We start from the raw sequence: 22,474 nt of genomic DNA, 5'->3' as shown, positions 1-22,474 counted from the left end.
TACAAAACAGTGCTGATGCTAATTAATAGTGATATTCTTACAAAACAGTGTCTATCCTAATTATTTGTGATATTCTTAGAAAGTAATGTTGATCCTGATTAATTGTGATATTCTTACAAAGCATAAACAGTGAATAGACAGTTGAAATAATCTGTGTTTTGAATTTTCTTACAGGAATCACATTTCAATGAGTTGTTTGACACAAGTTCTTTCAGGTAGGAGATTATCTGGTCATACGTAGTGAGAAGAAAATTTATGCATCTTGCCTTAAAAGTTAAACTTTCAATAAGAATACAATAATTTTTGATGAAGTATTTACATGGTAATTTATATTTTAAATAAATAAAATAATTTCATCATTCTCTTGAATAAAATGCAAATTTTTATTGAACAGTTTGATTTATTCTTCTACAGTAATATGTGAAGTTTAAGAGTAAGGAACACAACGAATAGGCCTAGTGACCTTGTCATAATAATCTATATTCTTATTTTTGAGTTCTACTATAACTTCGGCTTTGGCCCTTGTTAACAACTCTAAAGTATTAGTTTCACCGTCAGAAGGACAATAAAAACCCCGTATTTCGTTTTTGTCACCACCAGTGGGCACGCACCATTCCTTACAGAAAGAAACAGGTTCCGTTGAGAAACATACATTTACACCATGCTCATGATAAGCAGTTTTGTTCCAATAACACGAATCGGTCATTAACCCGGGGTGAAATGCCGGAACTTTTTAAAACTTGTAAGGACTTGAAGATGGAAAGATGACCAGCTTTTGAGATTGTTGTAACTGCTGGCTATACTCATCAGTTAGTGCATAACTGTTGGCAAAATCCTCACTGTCCTGATAAAGACACATCTTTGGACCTAAGAATTCTTCGTAACTTTCTCCATTGTAATCTCCACAAAGACCACACTGGCTTCCACTATAGGAAGATGACACCTAGTGGATGAAGTTTAAAGAAAAACCTTTCAATTTAATTACACTTTTCTAGTTCGTATCCATCTTACAACTGCTACTCTAAGTGAATACTGATACAATTTTACAGAAGAGCTTTGACAGACAACTATGTAAACACGGGAATATGCCAATCTTAAAATCAAAGGAAAAGTCCATACCATAAGTTTGTTTTTAAAAGGTCTTACATATTTGCAAAAAAATATATTGATTTATTCTACGTTTCTTCGCATATTTACAGACTGATTACAATTAAAACTACAGTAAAAAGGCCACAAAGAAATTTAACTATAAGAAATTTTTGAGTCATTATTCTTACCACAATTTTCGCATTCTTTCCGTCGTAGCTCACAGTTACACGTTCATAAACAGCTTCGAGATATATGCTAGGATACTCAGACACTGAGACAGGGAGATGTGAATAGATGATCACCGTAGATAGGCCAGTTTTCAATCTTACGATATGACCTAGCTTTAACTCTCGCAACTTTCCATTGACTGTAAACGTTACGAACTGCTTTCTGTCTGAAGGACTCAGAACGATGTGCAAGTCTGATACAATTACTTCGAGAACCTGGTGTATGAACACAAAACTATTTATGTATATATATCAGTATCACCAAGAATATATATGTATACATATACGAAATATGTATTGATAATCTAACTACATATTTGACGTTCATAAGAATTAACTCCAACTAATACTGCATATAAAAAATGTTTATATGTAGTAAAATTAAGGAATGGTCTATATAAAAAATAAGCTTTTATAAGAGGTTAGGCAAAACAATAGGTTATATTGAAATAGGTTTATAAGAAGTAAGAACAAGCAATATTCTATAGAGATAAATATTTATAAGAGGTAAAACCACCAATATTCTATACAGGAAAAAAGTTTTATAGAATAAAAAATATTTATCAGGAGTAAGATCATGCAATATTCTGTATATGAAAACGTTTATAAGAAATAAGAACCACCAATATTCTCTAAAGGAAAAAACAAGTAATTCTATCGTTGATAAGAAACAAAATATTTTTGTAATACATAACTTAGAGCATTTGGTAAGTCGAAAGTAGGCTTACTTTATAACCAACCAAAACTAAAGAGAAGATAAAAAAACAGATGATGACGAAGCAATAATGTAGTAACTTAAATATGAACCTAACCTTTTCTTTTGTGAATGGATCTGTCTGGTTGTATAAAATTACAAATCGTTGATATGGAGAGCAGTCGTAGGACAGGACATACCGGTTTGTGTTGTCCGGTATAAGAAAATCAACCGTATCAAAAGTACTGATGTAATCTTCCATCAACCTGCATCCATCTGTTAGAAAACATGGAGGCAGTAAATACAGTTTAAAGTTGAAGTGACCAGAAAGAAAACGTTAACTATTAATTATAACATCTTTTTGTTTGAAGAAATCCACTCGGCACTTATAATTGGTAGATATAATCAAAATTACAGGCAATATATGAAGTTGTTTCTTTTCTCTTATTATGCGTTGTTATGAAATTTGTTTTTATTTCTATTCAGGTTCATTATTAATTGATCTTAAATTTACTCGATATTATCAAACATCAGAGGACACTAGTTACAAGTTTCTTAAGGTAGCCACGGGATCTGTGTTGTATTTCACTTTTGGAAAAAAATATAAATCATAGAAACATAGGTTTATGCATTAATCTTATTAGTACTTTGGGTACCTTAATTGTATCTATATTGTGCAAAAAAGCTTTCATTAAGGCACTAAATAGCTAGCTCAGTATGGTTGCTCTTAATTAAATAGTAGGACTGAATGTTACTCTTATGAAGCACCCAAAACTGAGATTGCGGAACTTGATTGTGTGAGACCACGTCTCAAACCCGAGACCCTCGAATCCTTAATCTAATACACTTAGGCCTTATTTCGTCATATACGGTAATAAAGAAAGGCTGTTGACAATAATAACAAACTACAAGCCGGAAATGAGATTTTTTTTATAAATAGATTAAAGTAATGTAATTGGTGAAAAATAAAAATAAGAAAACGAACGAAATTCTTGATAACATATGTGAATTTGTTTTAAAAATAAAGTCTTAACTTGCGATACATTCAAACTATTAGAAAGAGGCAAATATTACACACACACTTACATGTAGTGTTTTCATTCATGAAGGTATTCATAATATTTTCTGACCAAGGGATTAACGTCGAAGGAGGCTCTACATAAGGTAAATATACCTTAGTATAAAACGTGTTTTCCGTTGGCGTCTGGACGTACAGATTAAACAAAGGCATTCCTGGTATTTGTTCTACAGCCACTAATTTGACAGTGATCCTGTTGATTGGGTTGTAAGCAGAAACTGGATCAAAATCCATGTATGGGTAAAAAGTCTTCTTTATGAACAAATCCACTTTTTGTGTAAGGTTCACCAACATGACAGGAACCTATAAATACACCTCAAACTCGTGAAGAACTGATTTCACATTCTACGTTTGGACGCTTAAATTTGCGTCTAATTACAATATTGAAATCAGGTGTTGAATGTATTGGAAGATGATTGTAATTTAATTTAATTTAAAGAAATTCGCTCATCACTTGAAATGCATCCAACTTAAACCTGTCAAGTACTATTAATACGAGTTCGAATGGTTAACGTGGTTTAATTGAGAATTCCAGATATTTTCATCTTAAAACATTTTTTCAATGTACCACATTTTGCTCCTAGTAACTAATGAAGTGGAAAAAAGAGTTATTACATCTGAAACGTTGTACACTTAAGTCTACTCCATTCCAGTTTCCACTTTTTTCAGTAAATATTATCCACCTTTGTCGACCCTAACATTACTACAGCTAAAGTAATTTTAAATTCAATTCAGTTTAATTTGTGTAGTCATATTAAGCTAATTATATAATACTTCTTAAGCGTTCCCATTTTTTAGTTACGTCAAGCCTTACCATATACTCAGAGCTGGATTTAGGTGCTATGTTCTCCGAAAGAGGACCAGAACAAATTCTCCTCCTAATTCACTGTAGGATTAGTTCTCATAGTTCAGTCTGTAAATACCATATTCTATCACTGTGAAAGCTATCTGCTTTTGGAAAAAATAATCCATATTTTGCTAGCGCGGTCACAGAGCAAATAAGCTCTTTTCGAAACTGTGAAATAGTGGTTTCAAAAGAAAAACAAATTATTATTTTTAACCAGGACTTTAAGAAAATATTCCGGTTACCTTCCCTTAAATCCTGGTCTAGACAAAAACTTTACCAATTAAAGTTCGAAAATTGTTTAACTTGTGAATTCACGCATAAGTTTGCTTTTTAGACAGTCCAACTGGGGTTTATTACACATCGGACTATTCCATGAGAGATGAATGTGTATCAACTTCTATTATTGACAAATAGCATTTCTAAAATGTTCTCGCTAAAATAAAGAAATATCACAATCTTTTGATTAAAACTAATAAAACAAAATTATTTTGGTGTCTCTTCATAGTATGTTGTAGCCTGTAAAAATCTTATCCAAAAAAATTAAGATTAAGTACTTACATTGCTGTAGGTTATAACCATAGTCATATTATTCAACATACTGCTGTCTTCAATAGCAAGCTGACAAGGGTAACTTTGACTCTTTCCGTCATTGGTATCAGAGATGCACTGCTTGTAGTACCACGGTATAGGGCGCTGTTCACTAAGACCGGCAACACCTGCGATTCCAGTGACAGTGGGTACATTCAAGGAAACGAAGCTTGTGTCAATGGGGCTATTTAGTTGTTCATGGCTCTTTTTGGCAACAAACTAAATAAAAATATTATATAAACTTAACTGAAGAAGCTCTGTAACGTTAACATTTTACGATACCAAATTGTATAATTACATATTTAAAAAAGTTTCGAAAAAAGATTCTATACAAGCGTATCACACATAAATGTTTTTCTTGATACCAAGTTCTAAACGAAATGTAATTATTATTTGAACTAAGATATATTTAGTGATAACAGTGTTAAAGCCTGCGACCACAAGTGTATTAAACTCATTCTTTGGCTCTTAAGTCTGTTAATTTGGGCAAAACGATGTCTAGCTTAACAAGTATAACAGACTAGTTAAGAAAGTTATCAAACTTGTTATAATTGTAATAGCCAGAAAATAAGGAAAATATATCAGAAACATAAACATGGGTGATACAAGTATGCTAGTATCATACCGCAATATATATTAATTCTACTACTTGAAATAAACAGGACAAACATTTAAGTACAAACCTTATAAGAAATACCATTCTATTAACCATTTTGAGGAAGAAACCAAAATTATTTCACTGACGAAAAACTCAATTGTTGTTTCGTGATGAAGAGAAACCCACTTGAAGTAAAAATGTATCTCAGGACGGCTGGTATGGGTATTAACACTTTTACCAAAATAAAGCGTAGAACAACATTTGGACCTTTTTAGGTTATCTTCAGGTTAACAAAGAGATGATGTTGCAAACTCTTTGTTAACATGAGGGTAGAAACGTTGTTCCCCGTTTTATTTTGGTACCCATACCATATCATATATTTTATAAGTGTTAGTACCCATACCAGCCGTCCTGAGATACGTTTCAACTGTTGTATATAAAAATATTTAGGTCTAACTTTAATCGTGTTTTTCTATTTTCACACTTTTGTCTCTTAAAGAAAAAGACACAAGAAATGTAATATTTACATTGATATGGATTTGTCCTTCTGAAGAACGCTGTGATCCCCAGTTTATCTCCCACTTTGATTGAATACGTTGTTCCAGAGCTGAAGTTGGATCGAAGTAGAACTCATTCAGTGTAGGTGGGTAGAGAGTAGTGCCATCTATATACACCTAGAAATGTATTCGTTAAAATCACTATAATTTACATTTATATTTATAAATGTATATCTGTAACATGTTTGTAACGTAGTCTAAGAAAATACGATCAACGAGTTCGATAAAAAAACCAATGAAAATATACTCTTGTATACTGAGTCTACAGTATACTGTAGACAACTATTGTTGTTGTTTTTATTCAAATTCTATCAGCAATAAACACTGTTGAGTTACAACAATATGTTCTATGACGTGTGTCTCACCTTCTTATAATACTTCACATTTTAACATTACGTTAAACATCTGCACAAAATAATGCAAGTAACCATGGCAGAATCGCCTTAAAACCAGTGTCCAGTTTCTATACCTAATCTGATGAGATACGGTATTAAACAAAATGCTTCCCATCTAGTGGTTTACAGCAAACAAAATGTATATTTGCGATACATTTATACGTTCTTTATTTAAAATGTGTAATGGATTAACTTGGAGATGCATCACAAAGCATCTATTATTAAATGTGATATTTTTCAAGATAACAATGAATGAAACTAATCTCAGACAGGTGATAATATTAAACCACAGAAATGTTAGCTGGCACGATAAGATATTTAGTTGTGAAAATATAGGTGTTATGTAATACTGCAGTAAAAGCGATCTAACTTAATTGAAATTTCTAAAGAACTCTAGATTTGAATAATTATAAGACTTATTACATTCTTTTATCACAAAACATCTTACAGCTGTATCTCTGACAAACTGAAGCGAGGTTACAACACATTATAACAAATCGATCAAAATCCAATCACCTTTGTTTGTAGTTAAGCGTAAAGCTACAAAATGGGCTATCTATGCTATGCCCACCACGGGTATCGAAACCCGGTTTCTTGTGTTGTAAATCCGCAGAAAAACCGCTATGCTACTTGGAGCAACTCGAAACACCCTATACATTCCTCCAAATTCGTTTAGCGTGCTAATGTTTAAAGTGACTCGCTTAATTTTATCCAACAAAACAAATAAATACCAACATATTCTTTTTACATTGACGTAAGTAAAAATATATACCTCATATGGCAGTGGTCCGTACGGTCCAGACACAGACTTTTGGAAGTGTGCTTGGGTCAAGATAATAACGTTGTCAATAGTGTAAGAGTAAATGACATCCACAATATATGTTACTGGAGTTGATCCTTTACCTTCAACCACAACACATACACCGTAACTAACAGATGTATCTACTGCTTCTACTGGAGTCATAGAGGATCTGTAGGATTCCCAAAAAGGTTGAGTCTTAAGATATAAGTCGTGGATTTTTTTTCTCAAGGAGGGGATAGTGTAATTGGGTCCATAAATGGATTGGTAGGCTCTCTTCCTGCTTACTTCTCGTACGTACTGTGTGTAATCTTCACCGAGTTGAGGTTCTTGTGATCCGTACGTGGGATCGTGCTCATAACGCATTCCTTCAGTTTCTTCAAATTCCAACCAGTCATAGTGAGCAGTAATTGTATACTGGAAAAAGTGGTTTGTTAAACCGTGCTACTTTTAGCTTATCTTTACAAAACAGAGATATTTCTTCATTAACTCTTTGTTGTTATGTCACTAAATTGATATTTAAACGAGCACTAAAAACGTGTCTATAAAACATTAAGAGAGGGCACTTAGGGCTGTTAATGCAAGATGAAATAACATACTTGTATTAGCTACAGTGCTCAGTTGGTTATTTGAAGGTTTATGTGTGTAAATTTTAATTTATAAGATACCATATGTGATAACTAATTTGTTTAGTCAGCATCTTTAGAATAGAGAGCATGGTTTAATAGCATATTCTGACAAAATAATCCGGTTACTTTATTACTTACTCAGTTTATCTTCACGTTACCTAAACAATGGGAAATATTTCAGTATAACCACTGATCAACAACTCGGTCGTATCAAACTACTGTTTTAATGTTAATTAAGGGAAGTAATTTGAAGATTGTGTACCAACGTGTCGAAAGATTAACATTATTAAATTTTTGATAAAATAATCTGTTCTCGTGCTTTTTAATTTCATTCTTAAATGTATATATACACTCTGTTTTGAATAACGTAGCAACACTTCCTATAGTATTATTCTAACCCTGTACTACAAAAACTAATTATTTTGCAAGACAGCATTGCTCTTAAACATAACAAAAAACTTAAACAAATGAATAGATGTCTTGTTCATTTTCTCATGCTCTTTTTAAAAAACGTTGAAACTCGACAAGTACTAAACTATATTTTACCTCTGTGATTGACTGGTGATAAACTATATTTTACCTCTGTGATTGACTGATGATAAACTATATTTTACCTCTGTGATTGGCTGGTGATGGTCTTGATCAATCCAGACAGAAAACTCTCTGTATTTCTTTCCGGGATTGTTGATCAGTTCCAGAAAACCAGCTAGGTAACCCATTTGTGTTGTGGTAGGACTCAGATAGAATGGTGTATCTGACCATATTGTCTCGGATACACCCTGTATATGGAATCCTAGCCCAAGTGTTTTGTGGCCTATTCTCCAATCGTACTAGAAAAGAATAGATTTAATATTTACATCCAACATATGGTACATACCTATATTCCATCTACCTAGAATTATTGATGCAAATACGGAAGATAATTGAATAAAAATATATATAATATTTGGAAGCATTTTAAACACCTGTAGTATAATATGGTCTCAATAAGTGTCCAGAAGATGTTAAATATGACATTCGTCATTTCTAAATCAAAATGTTTTCAGATTATTCTTAAATACAAGTACTGCAAGAACTGTCTGTTTTGAATGATATTCACGGAACCCGAACATTTGCGTTTCCAATAGCCCTTTTCACATCTTTCAACTTTTGTCGAATATTTTGAAATGTATTTCCTTTGAAGCGAGCTTAGAGTTGAAATTTTGCTACTTTAATGTATAGGATTTTTGAAGATAATTCGCTTGAATGGATAATTCATGATTTTGTCTTCAGGAACGAAATTTGTTTGTTATAATCCATAGACACGATGGGTTTTAGCCTATTTTTGGAATGTATCGCTTCTCTAGGCTTAAGTTTTCTTTTATTGAACCTTCTTTGCAAACAACGTTTAGGTACAGCTTGTTTCACGAACAGTTTCAAGGAAGTAAAGATCGGTGGTACAAAAGGTGGTGAAGTGGCTTTATACAGTAGCTTAAAGCCTATTCATTTTATTAATTAAAAACAAACAAGTCAAAGGCAAAACCACTAAACACTACATCCTGAATCTATCGAAATGTGGACCACTTTTAACCAGAGTCAACCTGGAGTTCTCCCATTTGTACCTGATAAAGAAAGATCTATCTTTCGATAATGTTCTGGTTGTAGGGTTTCGTATTAGGAGAAACAGTGTGTATTACGTTGATAACACTTCCCGAGTTCATATATCCACTAAGATAAAGGTGAACTCATTTATACCAAAAATGTTTCGTAGCCATATTTCACTGATAATTGCTCGGATAAAAATGGAATGTGTAAAGCTGTAAAGCAAGGTTTCCAACATTAACGGCTATATGTGTTAATTTATACACAGGTAGTTTTTATCGGACCAAGTTAGCAAGCAGCTATTTTCTCCGTTTCGCTTCTTAACTTGGACTTTGATGTCCTGAGTAATCATCGCTACTGTTTACGTACGCAATATGGCCACCTACAAAGAGGAATATCTTTTAGGGACCAAATTATCTTAAATTAACGAATCAATGTTTCAACGTTTTCTAGGAACTTGAAATAAAGTAGACGTTTATTTTGTCTTTGGAACTGTCTTTGACTGAAGTAGAATCCATCGTGTTGATAGCACAGTTACAGTACAGCCGCACGACGCTATTTAAACTACTACTTTCTTATTATTTTAAAAGAGGAGAAATAATAATTAAATCAGGGATAGTTTACAATACGGTTTTAAAACACCTTGCACTATGTATAAACGTATTTTAAGAAAACAACAACTGTACGTCCAGTGAAAATTGTGTTCCCCTGGGCAAGTAGTTTTCTTATGTACAGAAATTCTGAATATAACAGCTTTTTTATTGTCACCCTGATATTCGATTCTTTTTTTTAATGAGGACAGAATAATACGATTTTATAGGACATTATTAATTATAGATGTGTTACCTTAATTTTTTCGAAAATTTAACACTTTTGACGGTTCCTCATTGTCAGCAACTTTGTATTTATAAATAATAATAATGTAAACCAATTTTTCCCTTGTAGAGAAATAACATCGCTATTTTATCGAGAACAAAATATATTAAACTAAACAACACAATCCTTAGAATAATGTAATTATAACACAGGTTCATAGCTGCTAGACAAGTTTAGCCGTTTTTTATTCTTAAATCTAAATAAGCTCCTTCTTGCAGTAGATGAAAATCAAAAGTTTTTTAAGATTTATAACAATTATCAATTTACGGTACATAAAAACTGAGGAGTTTTCAGTCTAGAGGAAAGTGGTTTTAACTTCGATTACGCATTAGAAAACATTATGTGAATTTTGGCAGTTCAGACTGTGCTGAAAATCACGAGTTATGAACTAACGAGAAGTAAAGTCCTTCTACCAGGAACCTTCCTCACTAACACAATATATTTTGATCGTTCCTCAGCGAGATATATAACATTTCAAAAACTGCAACAGTTCCTTTAACTGTTATCACAAATTAAGGATGTCAACTTGATAATTGCCTAATATTAAAAACTGTATTAAAACAGAAAATAGTTCTTAATATAATAAGAATTATTAATCAGAAATGTCAAGAAAACCCACTTGTAGAGAAAAATATATGTAAAAACGACTCGTTTGGGTTGAGAAAATATTTTACGTAGAGGAACGAACAACGTTTCGACCTTCTTCGGTCATCGTCAGGTTCACAAAGAAAGGTCAGTTACCTCTTCCTTTCTTTGTGAACATGACGATGACCGAAGAAGGTCGAAACGTTGTTCGTTCCTCTACGTAAAATATTTTCTCAACCCAAATGACCCGTTTTACATATACAGCTTGACTTATGATAAACATAAATTATAGGATTTTGCAAAATTATAAAAAACAAAAGAAATTTTTAACAACATAATATTAAATATAAAACAAAATGAATATTTCGTCTACTCTTGGAGAACAAAAATAATTTAAAAAAATAATTACCTTCAGAGGGATGGGTAGTGTTCTGATAGGGATATAATCACCCAGAAAGTTCTCCGAAACTGGTACATCAAGAGTGGATTTCTTGATGAATGTTCCAGCGTCACTCTTATGATAGAAGACCTTGGCTAAGTTTGGCTTGATGGAGACACTTACAGTTGAATATGGTTTTACTGTCAGACTAAAATCTATCGGTAAAGTAATGTGATTCAAACTGGAGATTGTGGCCCCATACATCTTCTGGTCAGCCGGATTGACGATAATACCAAAAACATGAGAGGAGGAGAATACGCTAAATAAATAAAAACCGTTTGTGTTACAAATAATAATAAAAGAGATTATTTCGTAAAATGAAAGAAAGGAATATTTACTGATAAAACCTTATAAAGTTGAAAATGAATATTTTTCCAAAAACATGATTATTATTATAATTTAAACAAGTACCTTGAACGGACGTGAGCTGTGATCTTCCAGGTGGTAGGAAGATCTTTTGATTGAGAAGTCACTTCATAACGAACATTTTTGACGTGGAAAGATAAAATAAATGGCCGACGGTTGGAAACGAGCAACGGAAAACCGATTTCAGATGGAACAACTTCAAATATCCCTTCTTGTGTAATTAACTTCGTATAATAGCCACTAAATCCAATGCTTATTTGTTCCTTTATTTCTTCGAGATATTGGTCGACTGCAAAATATTAAATTTCTTCTTATTTAGTTTGTCAAAAGGTTAGTTTTAGTAGTTTAAAAATCAATAAATGTTTTTAAAATTAGATACTATTAAAATCTGTCATATCTGACATGCGTGTGTCATGCAACCATGGGTTCGAAGCTACTATACCGAGAGAAAAGTAAACTATATACCTGGAAAAACAATGCTCGTGCCATGTGATTATAAGAATAAATGGATTAAATGTATAACTGAACGTGAAATGTAAACAAGAAATGGATCAGTTTTTCAAAATCCAAATATCTTTAAAAGTAGATTCCAAAGGTTTTTTTCCTATTTTTTTTTATATAAATAATAAAATTTTGTATTTAATGTTAATTGAAATATTCTACAAACATCCCCCCCTTGAGTTGCGGTACATTTTCTACCAGTGTCTATCTACGCAGTCTATGGATTTAGAACGGTAGAATCCGCAATTCGATTTCATGCGGTGAACAGGACGTAAGTTGTCCAATGAGTAACTTTATGCTAAAACAAGAGGAAATGCTCAATAGCCGCGGCTGTAATTAGATCTCATATCGGTCAAGACATGGAGCTATGAGGAACAAGTTTGTATTTGAAATACTCAGAGTCATTTTATTAGCCGTCTTGCCGTTGCTAACAATAAAATAAACTACAACTACATATAAACAGATATTGAACATAAATCTATTTAAAACACTGCCGTATTCACTCTACCTAAATTTCCTTACGCAAGTTACTGGTACTTATATATGAACACGTTAAATATATTTCTAAGTCCTGAATAAGAAGTTAGCACACACGATCACAAACAAAAGTTGTAATAGTTTTGAAACTAGATCCAACTCTCGAGCACTTTCCAAAAGTCCACCATTCTTATTCTTCACTAATGTCTTCATTTACAATCCATCCCTTAGGGAGGAAGATCTGAAAGTTCTCGGGTTACCATGACTTACTTAAGTTTCTTTAAAATTTACATAATCTGATGCAAAAGTAAGGGGGTACATTATATTACAAAGTTGTTAGCACGATATGACTAATCACGTGTGTATGTGAATAATACACAGACTATTTTTATATTAAATTTTCATACGAAAAAACATTGATTTTAGTAATAATTTAACCATCAATAAATATTAAATCGTACATTTTTATGTGAAGTGAAATATCAGACATTTATGGAATTATTTTGTTTTCTGAACGCTACCTGATTTCAAAACTTCCAAAACGTAATCCTCGTCCACAGGAATATATGTGGTCCGACCGAAAAATGTGTACAATATGACTGCTTTTAGTTCTTCAGGTTCTCTGATATCCAAGTCCAGCTTCTCTCTAATTTTCTCGATCGTTTCATGTATGGTACCCTCCCTGTAGTGTTTTGGCCACAGATAGGAAAACAATTCTGATAATATCACAGAGTTTTCGAGAGCTGCCTTTATAACATGATCCACACCTTTAGCAGATAATCCTACCTAGAATAGATAATTACCGTATGATAACATTATTCATATTTGAGTTTTTTTTATAAATTTCCAGTTTATTTGAATTTAGGACAAATGAAATGTTTTTGAAGATTCGCAAAACAAACAGCAACAAAAAATCAAGTAAACGCAATAATATAAAAGATTATAAAATAACATCAATAACTATTTAAAATTATTATTTTTATTTTTTTACAGTAAACATACACGAAAAATAGCCCATCAACTGTATAAAAAAAACGGTTGTTGTAAACATTTAAATTATTTAAATTTTCAGCAGGCTCACATTAAAATACTTATATTTGAGTATGTAATGATTTCTTACTTTTCCATACTTTTAATTCATAATGATAATGATTTGGAAATTTTACCAGCATTTTGTTGCAATCTCCTATCACAAACTTGAATGATAGCAGATCTGAGTGAAGTGTGAGATGTTTCACGTTACGAAGTCAAAGCGACCTTAAGTATTGGGACTCTGCTCAGACACTTGTGAAAAGAGTTGTCATTTATATAAAATCTGCAATTATATGTTTATTCACTCTTTACCATATCAGTAGTGACAAAACCGAACTGAAACAACTCCAGAAGTCCTTATCCAATCTGTAATTATTTTTATCTAGTAATTCATTATTTTGACAATTTTAGATAAATATTTTTTACACTTTCCGGGTTTTTATCGTTATGTTTTTTCTCTTTACTTTTGTAGAGTTTTCTCCACTTTTAATACAGATACTGGAGTTGGCTGATAAATAGAAATGTTCTCAGGATAACAAATAAAACTTTAATTAAAATAAAGTGCAGAACAATGTTTCAATCTTCTTAAACCATCTTCAGGTTAACAAAGAGTTTATTCTGTACTTTATTTAAATTAAAGTTTTAATGCCAATACCAGCCGTCTTTCAAATACATTTTTACTTCAAGTAGGGTTTCTCACCATCATCAAATAAATAACACTGCTAAATGATGTTTAATTTCTTATAAGAAGCTTGTATATCTAATCCATTTCAATAAGAAAAAACGGTAACAAAATCAAACTATATTCTAGATTATCAAAGTAGTTGACGCTTTACCATTATGGGAAAGTCTGTATAAGGACCAGTGTTGTGACTTATATCAAAGAACAAAGCACGAGGATACCAGGAAACATTACTTTGGACTACATCATAGTGAAGCCTGAATCCGTAATCGCGGGGAGCTAGCAAAAAGTAAAAATATATTTCCAGCGTTAAATCCTAAAACTTCTTTAGAGCTTAAAACTGTATGCTAACAGTTATATGAGTCATAATACTAATTATTCTCTTTGATAAAAATATCAGACTATTATTATGACTCTCACATAACTGTTGATTTACGGTTAACAAAATTCACTTTTTTTTTTTTTTACAAAATAGAAAGGAGTATATTTACGTTATCCCAAGATGTTTTGTTAAGACAATCTGTTAACGCAGAATTATTTTAACACCACTAATATTTAGTTCCATAATACGATCTACAAGGTATAAACTTTAAAAATGGTACAAAAAAATGTTTCCAAGATTATATTTAAATATCAAAAAAATGTGTTATTAGCCATAATGACACGTGACTTAGAAATATCATTTGTAAAACCCTTACCATCGTAGAAATCTGTTGAATAGGAATGCGAATATTGTATCCCAAGATCTACAGGTTTAATGGAAGCAACTACCTGTCGAATATCTTGAGCCCTATTTACAAAAATAAAGTAAGTCTTTAATCAGCTCGAAAGGGTATAATATGAAAACTCAGTTTCTAACCAGTTCTGAAGGTTAGAATATCAAAATTCGTTAATGTGTTGTTGTGCTTCTTATTGTAAATAAGAATTTAAATAAAAATGTTCTACTTGTATCTACATGCTTCTCAGTGGTTCAGCGGAAAGTTTGAAGGCTTAAAGCCAATATTTTGCAGTCGTGGTGGGCTTGCACAGGTAGCCCTTTGTGTAACTTTGTGCTTAACAGCAAACGACATAAATGTATTTACAAACATTTTAATTTTTTTTTATTTTCTTATAGCGGTATTTCTGCGGATTTGCAATGCCAGAAAACGAGTTTCGATACCCGTGATGGTTAAAGCACAGACAGCTCATTGTTTATCTTTGTGGTTAACTACAAACAAACAGCCTTTTGTCTTATATATTGTGGAATTTCATTTCTCCCCTTACATTTATATACAACAAACCTGCAGTTATTTAGTTATTAAAATTAAGATTCAACCAGTTCTTTAAAATATAATCCCAAAAATTCATAATTTAATTTTCTTGCCTCTCTTCATACGGAAACATAGTAGAAAAATAGTCTAGAATATTTAAAATGTCATATTTTCTGTGTGATTGTAAAACTGTTAATATTTTTAGCCAAAAGATACCAGTTATTCAAGTGAAAATATATTAATAAGTAAATTATTGGTTTACTATGTAGTTCTTAAAATATGAAAGTGTGTAATTATGCAATTTAAAACTAAAAATACCAAATTAATTTGTTTATATATAATTATTTAAAAGTTTTTCTTTGAAAAGAGTTGTGACAAAAGCAATTATTTTAAAGACATGTAACCCTAAATTTTCATGCACGTCTGTCTAATACTGTTAAAAAATATACGTTCTTTTACATATATGGAACCACTTCAATCTACTTAGTTAAACACGGCCCAGTATGGCGGTGGATAAGGCAATCGACTCGTAATCTTAGGGTCGCAGGTTCGAGTCCCCGCCACACTAAACATGCTCGCCCTTTCAGCCGTGGGGGCGTTATAATGTGACAGTCCATCCCACTATTCGTTGGTAAAGGAGTAGCCCAAGAGTTGGCGGTGGGAGGTGATGACCACCTGCCTTCTCTCTAGTCTTACACTGCAAAATTAGGGACGGCTTGTGCTCATAGGCCTCTTGCAGTTTTGCGCAAAATTCAAAACAAACCACGTAAAACACACGATATGTTAATTATTTAGGGCGCAAATCGTTTGGGCCCGACATGGCCAAGTGTGTTAAGGCGTTCGACTCGTAATCCGATGGTCGCGGGTTGAATCCCGCTCGCACCAAACATGCTCTCCCTATCAGCCGTGGGGGCGTTATATAATGTAACGGTCAATTCCACTATTCGTTGGTAAAAGAGTATCCCAAGAGTTGGCGGTGGGTGGTGATGACTAGCTGCCTTCCCTCTAGTCTTACACTGCTAAATTAGGAACGGCTAGCGCAGATAGCCCTCGAGTAGCTTTGCGGGAAATAAAAAAAACAACAAAAAAAAACAAGTGTTCCTTTGATGCGAACCTCCAAGAAACGAAAATGATATGTATTAATTAACTGTACAAAGTTGTTTTCTAAGTATTATTTAATTTCTAGTATAAAAATATTTGTAGAAAATAAAATTTAATTCAAACTCAAGTTATTACTTCTAGTTTTCTAATTCTTAAATAATGTTTCGTAAAGTCACGGCATCTGGTGGTGGTGTTTGCTAACTTTTTTAAAAATCACATTTTCGTACAGTGTTTGTTTCAATTTTAAACATTATTTACAGGTTAATAATCACGGGTCACATTGATCGAGAACATGAAAAAGTTTTGACAAATAAGACTTGTGGTATATAATATGAGAAATATCAGAATATACTTTAAATAATGTAGAAATTCTTCATTTTCATATGAAAATGTATAATTAGCATCTGGAATTATATAAAAACCCTTCTTTTAAGTTTCTTCTCTTTGTACAAGGTATATATTGGTACAGTAATATCTAAAAAATCTTCAATTACAAAATTCTTAGTGCTGATTTAATTATATCACATGGTTCTTACATCCTAAATGTTCCATAATATATTTTTGTCTGTTGTATATAATTAACTCCAATATGAGAATAAATTCAGAAATAAAAGAGACAAATATACTTACAGACTTTGCAAACACGGGAGAGTTGAATTACTCAATGTATTCAATGACGTGTAGACAAAGTTGGCAACTTGCTTGTTCCGTTCACTCCACAGTTCACTGACAACACGTTCTAATAGATGGATTGGAGGATTGTTGTAAAGTAAGACTGTGAAAGCAGCTATTCTGATCTCGTAAGGTTCAGTGGGGTTAAAGTATATGGGTACCATTGTCGATAGTACCTGTTCAGAAAAGGAAATATAGGATAAGAGGCCCGCCACAGGTAAAATACCACTTTTAAAACTAGCAAAATCTCTCGAAAAAACAAACATTTGTAGTATTTCTATGTTTATCAATAATTTAAATGAAATATGAATAAGAAATGTACATACTTGTTAATAACCGAAGGTTACATTACGTAAATGAATATCTTATATGTACATTTCTTCCTCCAATTCATTTTACAAAAAAAATGTTTACATTTATTCAACTAGAAATGTTTACTTAGTTATATTGTTTAATACTCGACCATTATGTAAGCATTCTTAGATAGATGACCCAGTTCGCAAGTATTATTTTGGTGCTTTTAACTCAAGTTCGTAAATATTCTTGGATGTTTAACTTGGTTTGTAAATATTTTTGGGTTATTAACCTATTTTGAAAGTCGTTCTAGGTACTTGATCCAATTTATGAATGTTTTTCATTGGCTAACCTGGTTTATAAATATTCTTTGATGGCTAACCCAGTTTGTAAATCTTCTTTAGAACTCAATCAGTACTTGTTAAGATATGTTTACAAATGTACAAATAATGATATTGATTATAAATATTGCCTTGGACTGATTCTATTTGTTATAACAATAGAAAGCTATATTTATTTAGTACGTACACCACCTAAGATATCAATGTTCTAGGTGAAATCTTAGAAGAGATAATGAGTGAGAACACGTGATATTGAAATCTTAAGGTCTTATTTGATGCACTACTACACCAACTCTTAAATCTTTCAGCCATTTCCTGTCAGAAATGAATTTACAAGAAATATTAATTCCAGATAATTTAAGAATCTTTCGATTTATTGATTAAGAATACGGCTTTTATAAAAGTTACTTTAAACTTTTAAATTACATCGAAATATCAAATGTTTTGGATGTCACGGAACATAAGTTCCACAGCGAGGATGTGATATCCTATTTTTGAGTTTTCTATACTTTGTTCGATTGAGATACAAAAACAAAACTAAAGTTCAGATTTCATCTTTCAGCAAAATCACTTCATATAGCTCGAAGCTAAGACAAAGTTTGACATATGATACTCTTCCAGAAGTAAACTAGTATAGTATAGGTAAGCAAGTATTGCTTACCTTCACAGGATATCTGAAGATGAAAAGATGAAGAGAGTATATTGTCACTTGGCGGAGAAAGTTGCAACTAGCTGCAGGATTTTCCTCATCTTGGAGAGCTATGCAACTTGGAGTCTGACCAGTGATGTATGGTTTTAGATGGGGGAGAGCCCTTGGATGACTAGTGTGAGACAAGGCCTGTATATAAGCTACCTTTTTGTAGAATTCATTTGTTGACTCCAAAAGATGTGCTATTTTCTGGAAGATAAGAGGGAGAAGCAAGTAGGTTTAAAATGAACAACGCTAAAGAAGTTAGTGACGTGTGATATGATTCATTTTGAATTACGATATGACACAGTTTTATTTCAGTATAAACAATAGTTTAGAGATTGATCTTAACGTGGTTAGTATTCATACATAAGCTTACCAATTATTATGATAGTTAAGTATCAAAACATAACTAACTTTTAATGCACAGAATACACGTATCTTTCTGTCAATAAGCTTATGGAAAGGTGACATTTTACAAAAGACGATATTTGGCTCGCTGTTATGGAAGTCACAACTTGCAAGTATTTAATGTATAGATGTATGTTGTATAGATAAACAAATACAAATTACTATTATGTATACATGATTAAAAATAAGAGTGTTTCTAGTAAAAATGAAAATATGAAAAGAGATAAGGAATTTTACTGACTGTTAGACGTTGTGAGAATTACACCTAATATCAACATTTATCTCCTGAAATAATATAAAATAAATTAGAATAATTCTTTGGATTTTGTGCATAAAGAGTAGCAAGAGTTTGTTATTTTTTAACTGTCTAATTAAATACAATAGTGTCTTTTATGGCTTAAGTGTTTTTTTTATTTATATTGTTTAAAAAGTGAGATGTACATAACTTAAAATATTACCTCTATGTACTCTACAGGATTACAGACAGGAGAAGAAAGCCAAGATTTGATCCTGTTCCGTCTTGTGTAGGAGCTAAATATAGAAGATGGTGGAGGATCATGTTGTTCATCAAAGCTAAAGTGATGATGCTGATGGGTTTGCATCCTTGGAATTACGCACGCTTTACGAATCAGTTTTCCGAAAGTAATGCATGCCGAAGTAAAAAGTGTACGGTTAACTTGGACTTGGGGACTTTGAATCAGTTCCTGTTGAGAGATTGAAAATATATTGAAATTATAAAAAGTTTCTAAAATAATTTTAATAAATGAAAATTTGTTGATTTGTTGATTAATTTGTTTTTAAGAACAGAAAAATGGAACTTGTATTGTTTAAATAACGTATTAAAAGTATATGACCTTGATTTTTTATAAACCTTTTATTTTACATTTTATAAATTAAAATATTTCAACGTCTTATTACCTATCGTTTTTTTTTTCTGAATCTTATGATTCTTAACTTTCACCATTAAGCCGGAAGAAGCCGTCCCTCGAATACAAACCGTGCAGATCAAGAGGTCTGTTCTGGAATTCCTAGCAATTTGTTGTAATCCCAACTTTCATTTTTGTTATTACTGTCATTTGGATCGCAGAAATAGATGTGTATATTTACAGATGACAATACAATTGTTATAAAAATTTATCTTTTTAAAGCCAAATAATATTTAAGCTCCTCAACATGCCACCTTCCTTAAAACGAATCTCCGTACTTTTTAAACATATGGGGAATGATTGGTCCATAACGTAATCTGTATAAACATTACGAAATTCCTTTAAATCAAAAATAAGTTGAATGACACACTCCTTGTACATGGGAAGCCATTTTACACTTTTGTTTAGGGAACTGGGGATATTTTTGTTTCAATAGTTTTCAACATTGATCTTTAACAGATTTGTCTGAAGAATGACATTTAAAGCAAATAACTAGTTGCAAAGAATGGAACTTATGTCAAATAACCAATTGTAAAACTATTCGAATGAATTTCAGCTGAAATGAATATATTTTCATATTTATTATACACTTCAGTAAAAAGATACGATGGACTCAGCAGATAGCCCGATATGGCTTTGCTATAAAAAACACGCACAAAGAAATCTGAATTTGTTATTTAAATATAAATTTGTGGTTTCACTTCATTGTGCTGTTCTACTAGGAATGAAGTATTGAGTATTTTAAATTTAAAAAAAAACGTTTTGTTTAACAATTCTGTCCAAACGTTTAGTGAATAGCTTCACACCATTTGTCTCAGCTAATATTCTGAGCTTCATTAATTCAATATTTGCGGAAAGTTTGTCTTTGACTTTAATATCAAAGGTACAAATTATTGGAATTTACGAGTTGCTTTTCTTAGTGCCCTCTAATGAATTAGCTGAAACGAAGGTAATACTCTTGTGTAGAATCAAATGTTTTAATACAGATTCCATCGTGATACCAATGATCTCATTATAGATTAGGAAATCATACAGGTAGAATTTATACTTACAAAAATAGCCTGGATTGTATCTTCAGATGGGTAGACTAGTTTTTTGGGGAAACTTTCTATAACTTCGCGACCTTCGTTCGCAGTAAGTAGTTCATGTCTAATCAAGTCTGTGACAATAAGAGCAGCATCATTGCTACCACACTCAGACAGAGCGTCCAAAAATATCTTCCTACCAGAAAAGATAAATCAAAGAACGATTAGAAATGACCATAACCAGAGAGGAATTATAATTGTGTTTAGTTCCCACTACTTTATGTATAGATGAAATATTTTCCGTGCTTTTGTACTACATATATTAACCACATATTTCCTTTAAAAACTACTTATTCTTAAATACATTCGAATATACATATATTTCATGTTTTACAAATAAAATATTTCTGTTTAGAGTTGTCTTTTTAAAGAAATAACATGTAGTCCTAGGTAAACTGTGGTATTACCTCATTACTTGTTGCTTCTCCGTCATTCGAGCAGACAAGATTATCTGTTCCACCAAAGGCTTCAGATGCTCATATGACAAAACAGATATGGCGTTAATCAGACCGATTGTTTTGTAAGGGATGGTCTCCGAGTTGGAGAGGTCAGCTTGATAGATGCCATCAGCGATACTCTCCAAGATCTGTTTCACTGTAGTTTTCAAGTACTCTGGATTAGAATAACTGAAGACAGACATAAAAGGGATGTCCATGGACGAATTTACCTTCAGCCTCTGTTTTGATAACGTCTTAAAAGGAGTATCATCATAAACTGGATGTTTAGATAGCATGATACCTTTTTTAATCCAAGGGGAAGAAGGAAAACTGTAAGACAGTTGAGGTAAGGTTGAAATCGATGGCAAGTGAAAGGATAAATTGGTGTACGTTACTGGCTGGGACAGCTCATAAGATACGGTCTGGGCCGGGATGACGGACAAGAGCGTTAGGTTTTGGCTGTTGAGGAAAAGTATGCGTAAATTCAGACGTTTATTTAAGACTTTATTATTGTTGTAAGAAAATATCATACTAGCTGTAGATAATGACAATGTCAGTGAAATAAGTCAGGTTAAACTCCTACAACAAAAATATAGGATTGAATAAAAATGATACTGCAATTGTTACTGTCAATCTAACAATGCTGACCGATTTCAAAACAATATCTCGCATTCTTTAACATGCTACGTCACGTATAATAAGATCAATCCTTGTAATATTTGTAATAAACAAATTATCCAAGGAAAATAAGAAAAAAAACATTACCAAAACGTAAAACTATTTCCAACGTATACTTGTAGTAAATTTCTCAGTGATTTATTAAAGTCAATTTTGTTTGAAATATCTGATAATACTTTCATCATAATACTTTATTAACTTGCATGACAGAAAAAAAAGAAATTTATTCATCGAGTTATTTTATATTATTATAATTTATGACCTAATGACTCTGATTGGTCGAAGTTTTATCCCTAAAGACTTCAAACTTTTACTTTTTGTTTTGCTCTTCATCAATATTCCTTGTTTAACCGTTTTCATCATTAGATGGCGTTTCACAATTTTAAATAACCAAGTAAATAACCAAACACACAGAATGAGTTAATAAACAAACTATTTAGTGATATATATTTACACCTATTTATTTGGATAAATACAATTAAAATATCAAACACATTTACCCATATGATTTTTTTTCACCGACTCCGACTCCTGGCTGATTTAACAGTTTT

At 32.0% G+C, this 22,474-nt stretch overlaps 1 protein-coding gene across 1 annotated transcript in view; it reads right to left on the bottom strand.

Moving 5' to 3' along the window:
* Nucleotides 1–369: 369 nt before the first annotated feature.
* The window catches only part of LOC143248142 (vitellogenin-3-like), a 33,432-nt gene continuing 11,327 nt past the window's right edge, over nucleotides 370–22,474 (bottom strand). Inside the window, exons 8-25 of the mRNA XM_076496573.1 lie at nucleotides 21,216–21,704; nucleotides 20,776–20,944; nucleotides 19,256–19,501; nucleotides 18,360–18,596; nucleotides 17,022–17,239; nucleotides 14,739–14,830; nucleotides 14,195–14,319; nucleotides 12,848–13,112; nucleotides 11,394–11,637; nucleotides 10,953–11,241; nucleotides 8,116–8,331; nucleotides 6,846–7,289; nucleotides 5,649–5,795; nucleotides 4,494–4,742; nucleotides 3,097–3,391; nucleotides 2,129–2,286; nucleotides 1,278–1,532; nucleotides 370–943 (exon numbers count right to left, since the gene is read on the bottom strand). Of these exons, the coding sequence (XP_076352688.1) occupies nucleotides 734–943; nucleotides 1,278–1,532; nucleotides 2,129–2,286; nucleotides 3,097–3,391; nucleotides 4,494–4,742; nucleotides 5,649–5,795; nucleotides 6,846–7,289; nucleotides 8,116–8,331; nucleotides 10,953–11,241; nucleotides 11,394–11,637; nucleotides 12,848–13,112; nucleotides 14,195–14,319; nucleotides 14,739–14,830; nucleotides 17,022–17,239; nucleotides 18,360–18,596; nucleotides 19,256–19,501; nucleotides 20,776–20,944; nucleotides 21,216–21,704 (4,348 nt within the window). The 3' untranslated portion in view covers nucleotides 370–733. The remainder of the gene's footprint in view (nucleotides 944–1,277; nucleotides 1,533–2,128; nucleotides 2,287–3,096; nucleotides 3,392–4,493; nucleotides 4,743–5,648; nucleotides 5,796–6,845; nucleotides 7,290–8,115; nucleotides 8,332–10,952; nucleotides 11,242–11,393; nucleotides 11,638–12,847; nucleotides 13,113–14,194; nucleotides 14,320–14,738; nucleotides 14,831–17,021; nucleotides 17,240–18,359; nucleotides 18,597–19,255; nucleotides 19,502–20,775; nucleotides 20,945–21,215; nucleotides 21,705–22,474) is intronic.

This window comes from Tachypleus tridentatus, chromosome 4, assembly GCF_004210375.1.
Source record: "Tachypleus tridentatus isolate NWPU-2018 chromosome 4, ASM421037v1, whole genome shotgun sequence".
Lineage (NCBI taxonomy): Eukaryota > Metazoa > Arthropoda > Merostomata > Xiphosura > Limulidae > Tachypleus > Tachypleus tridentatus.
Note: the sequence above shows the minus strand (reverse complement) of the source record. Positions and strands in the feature narration are given on the sequence as shown.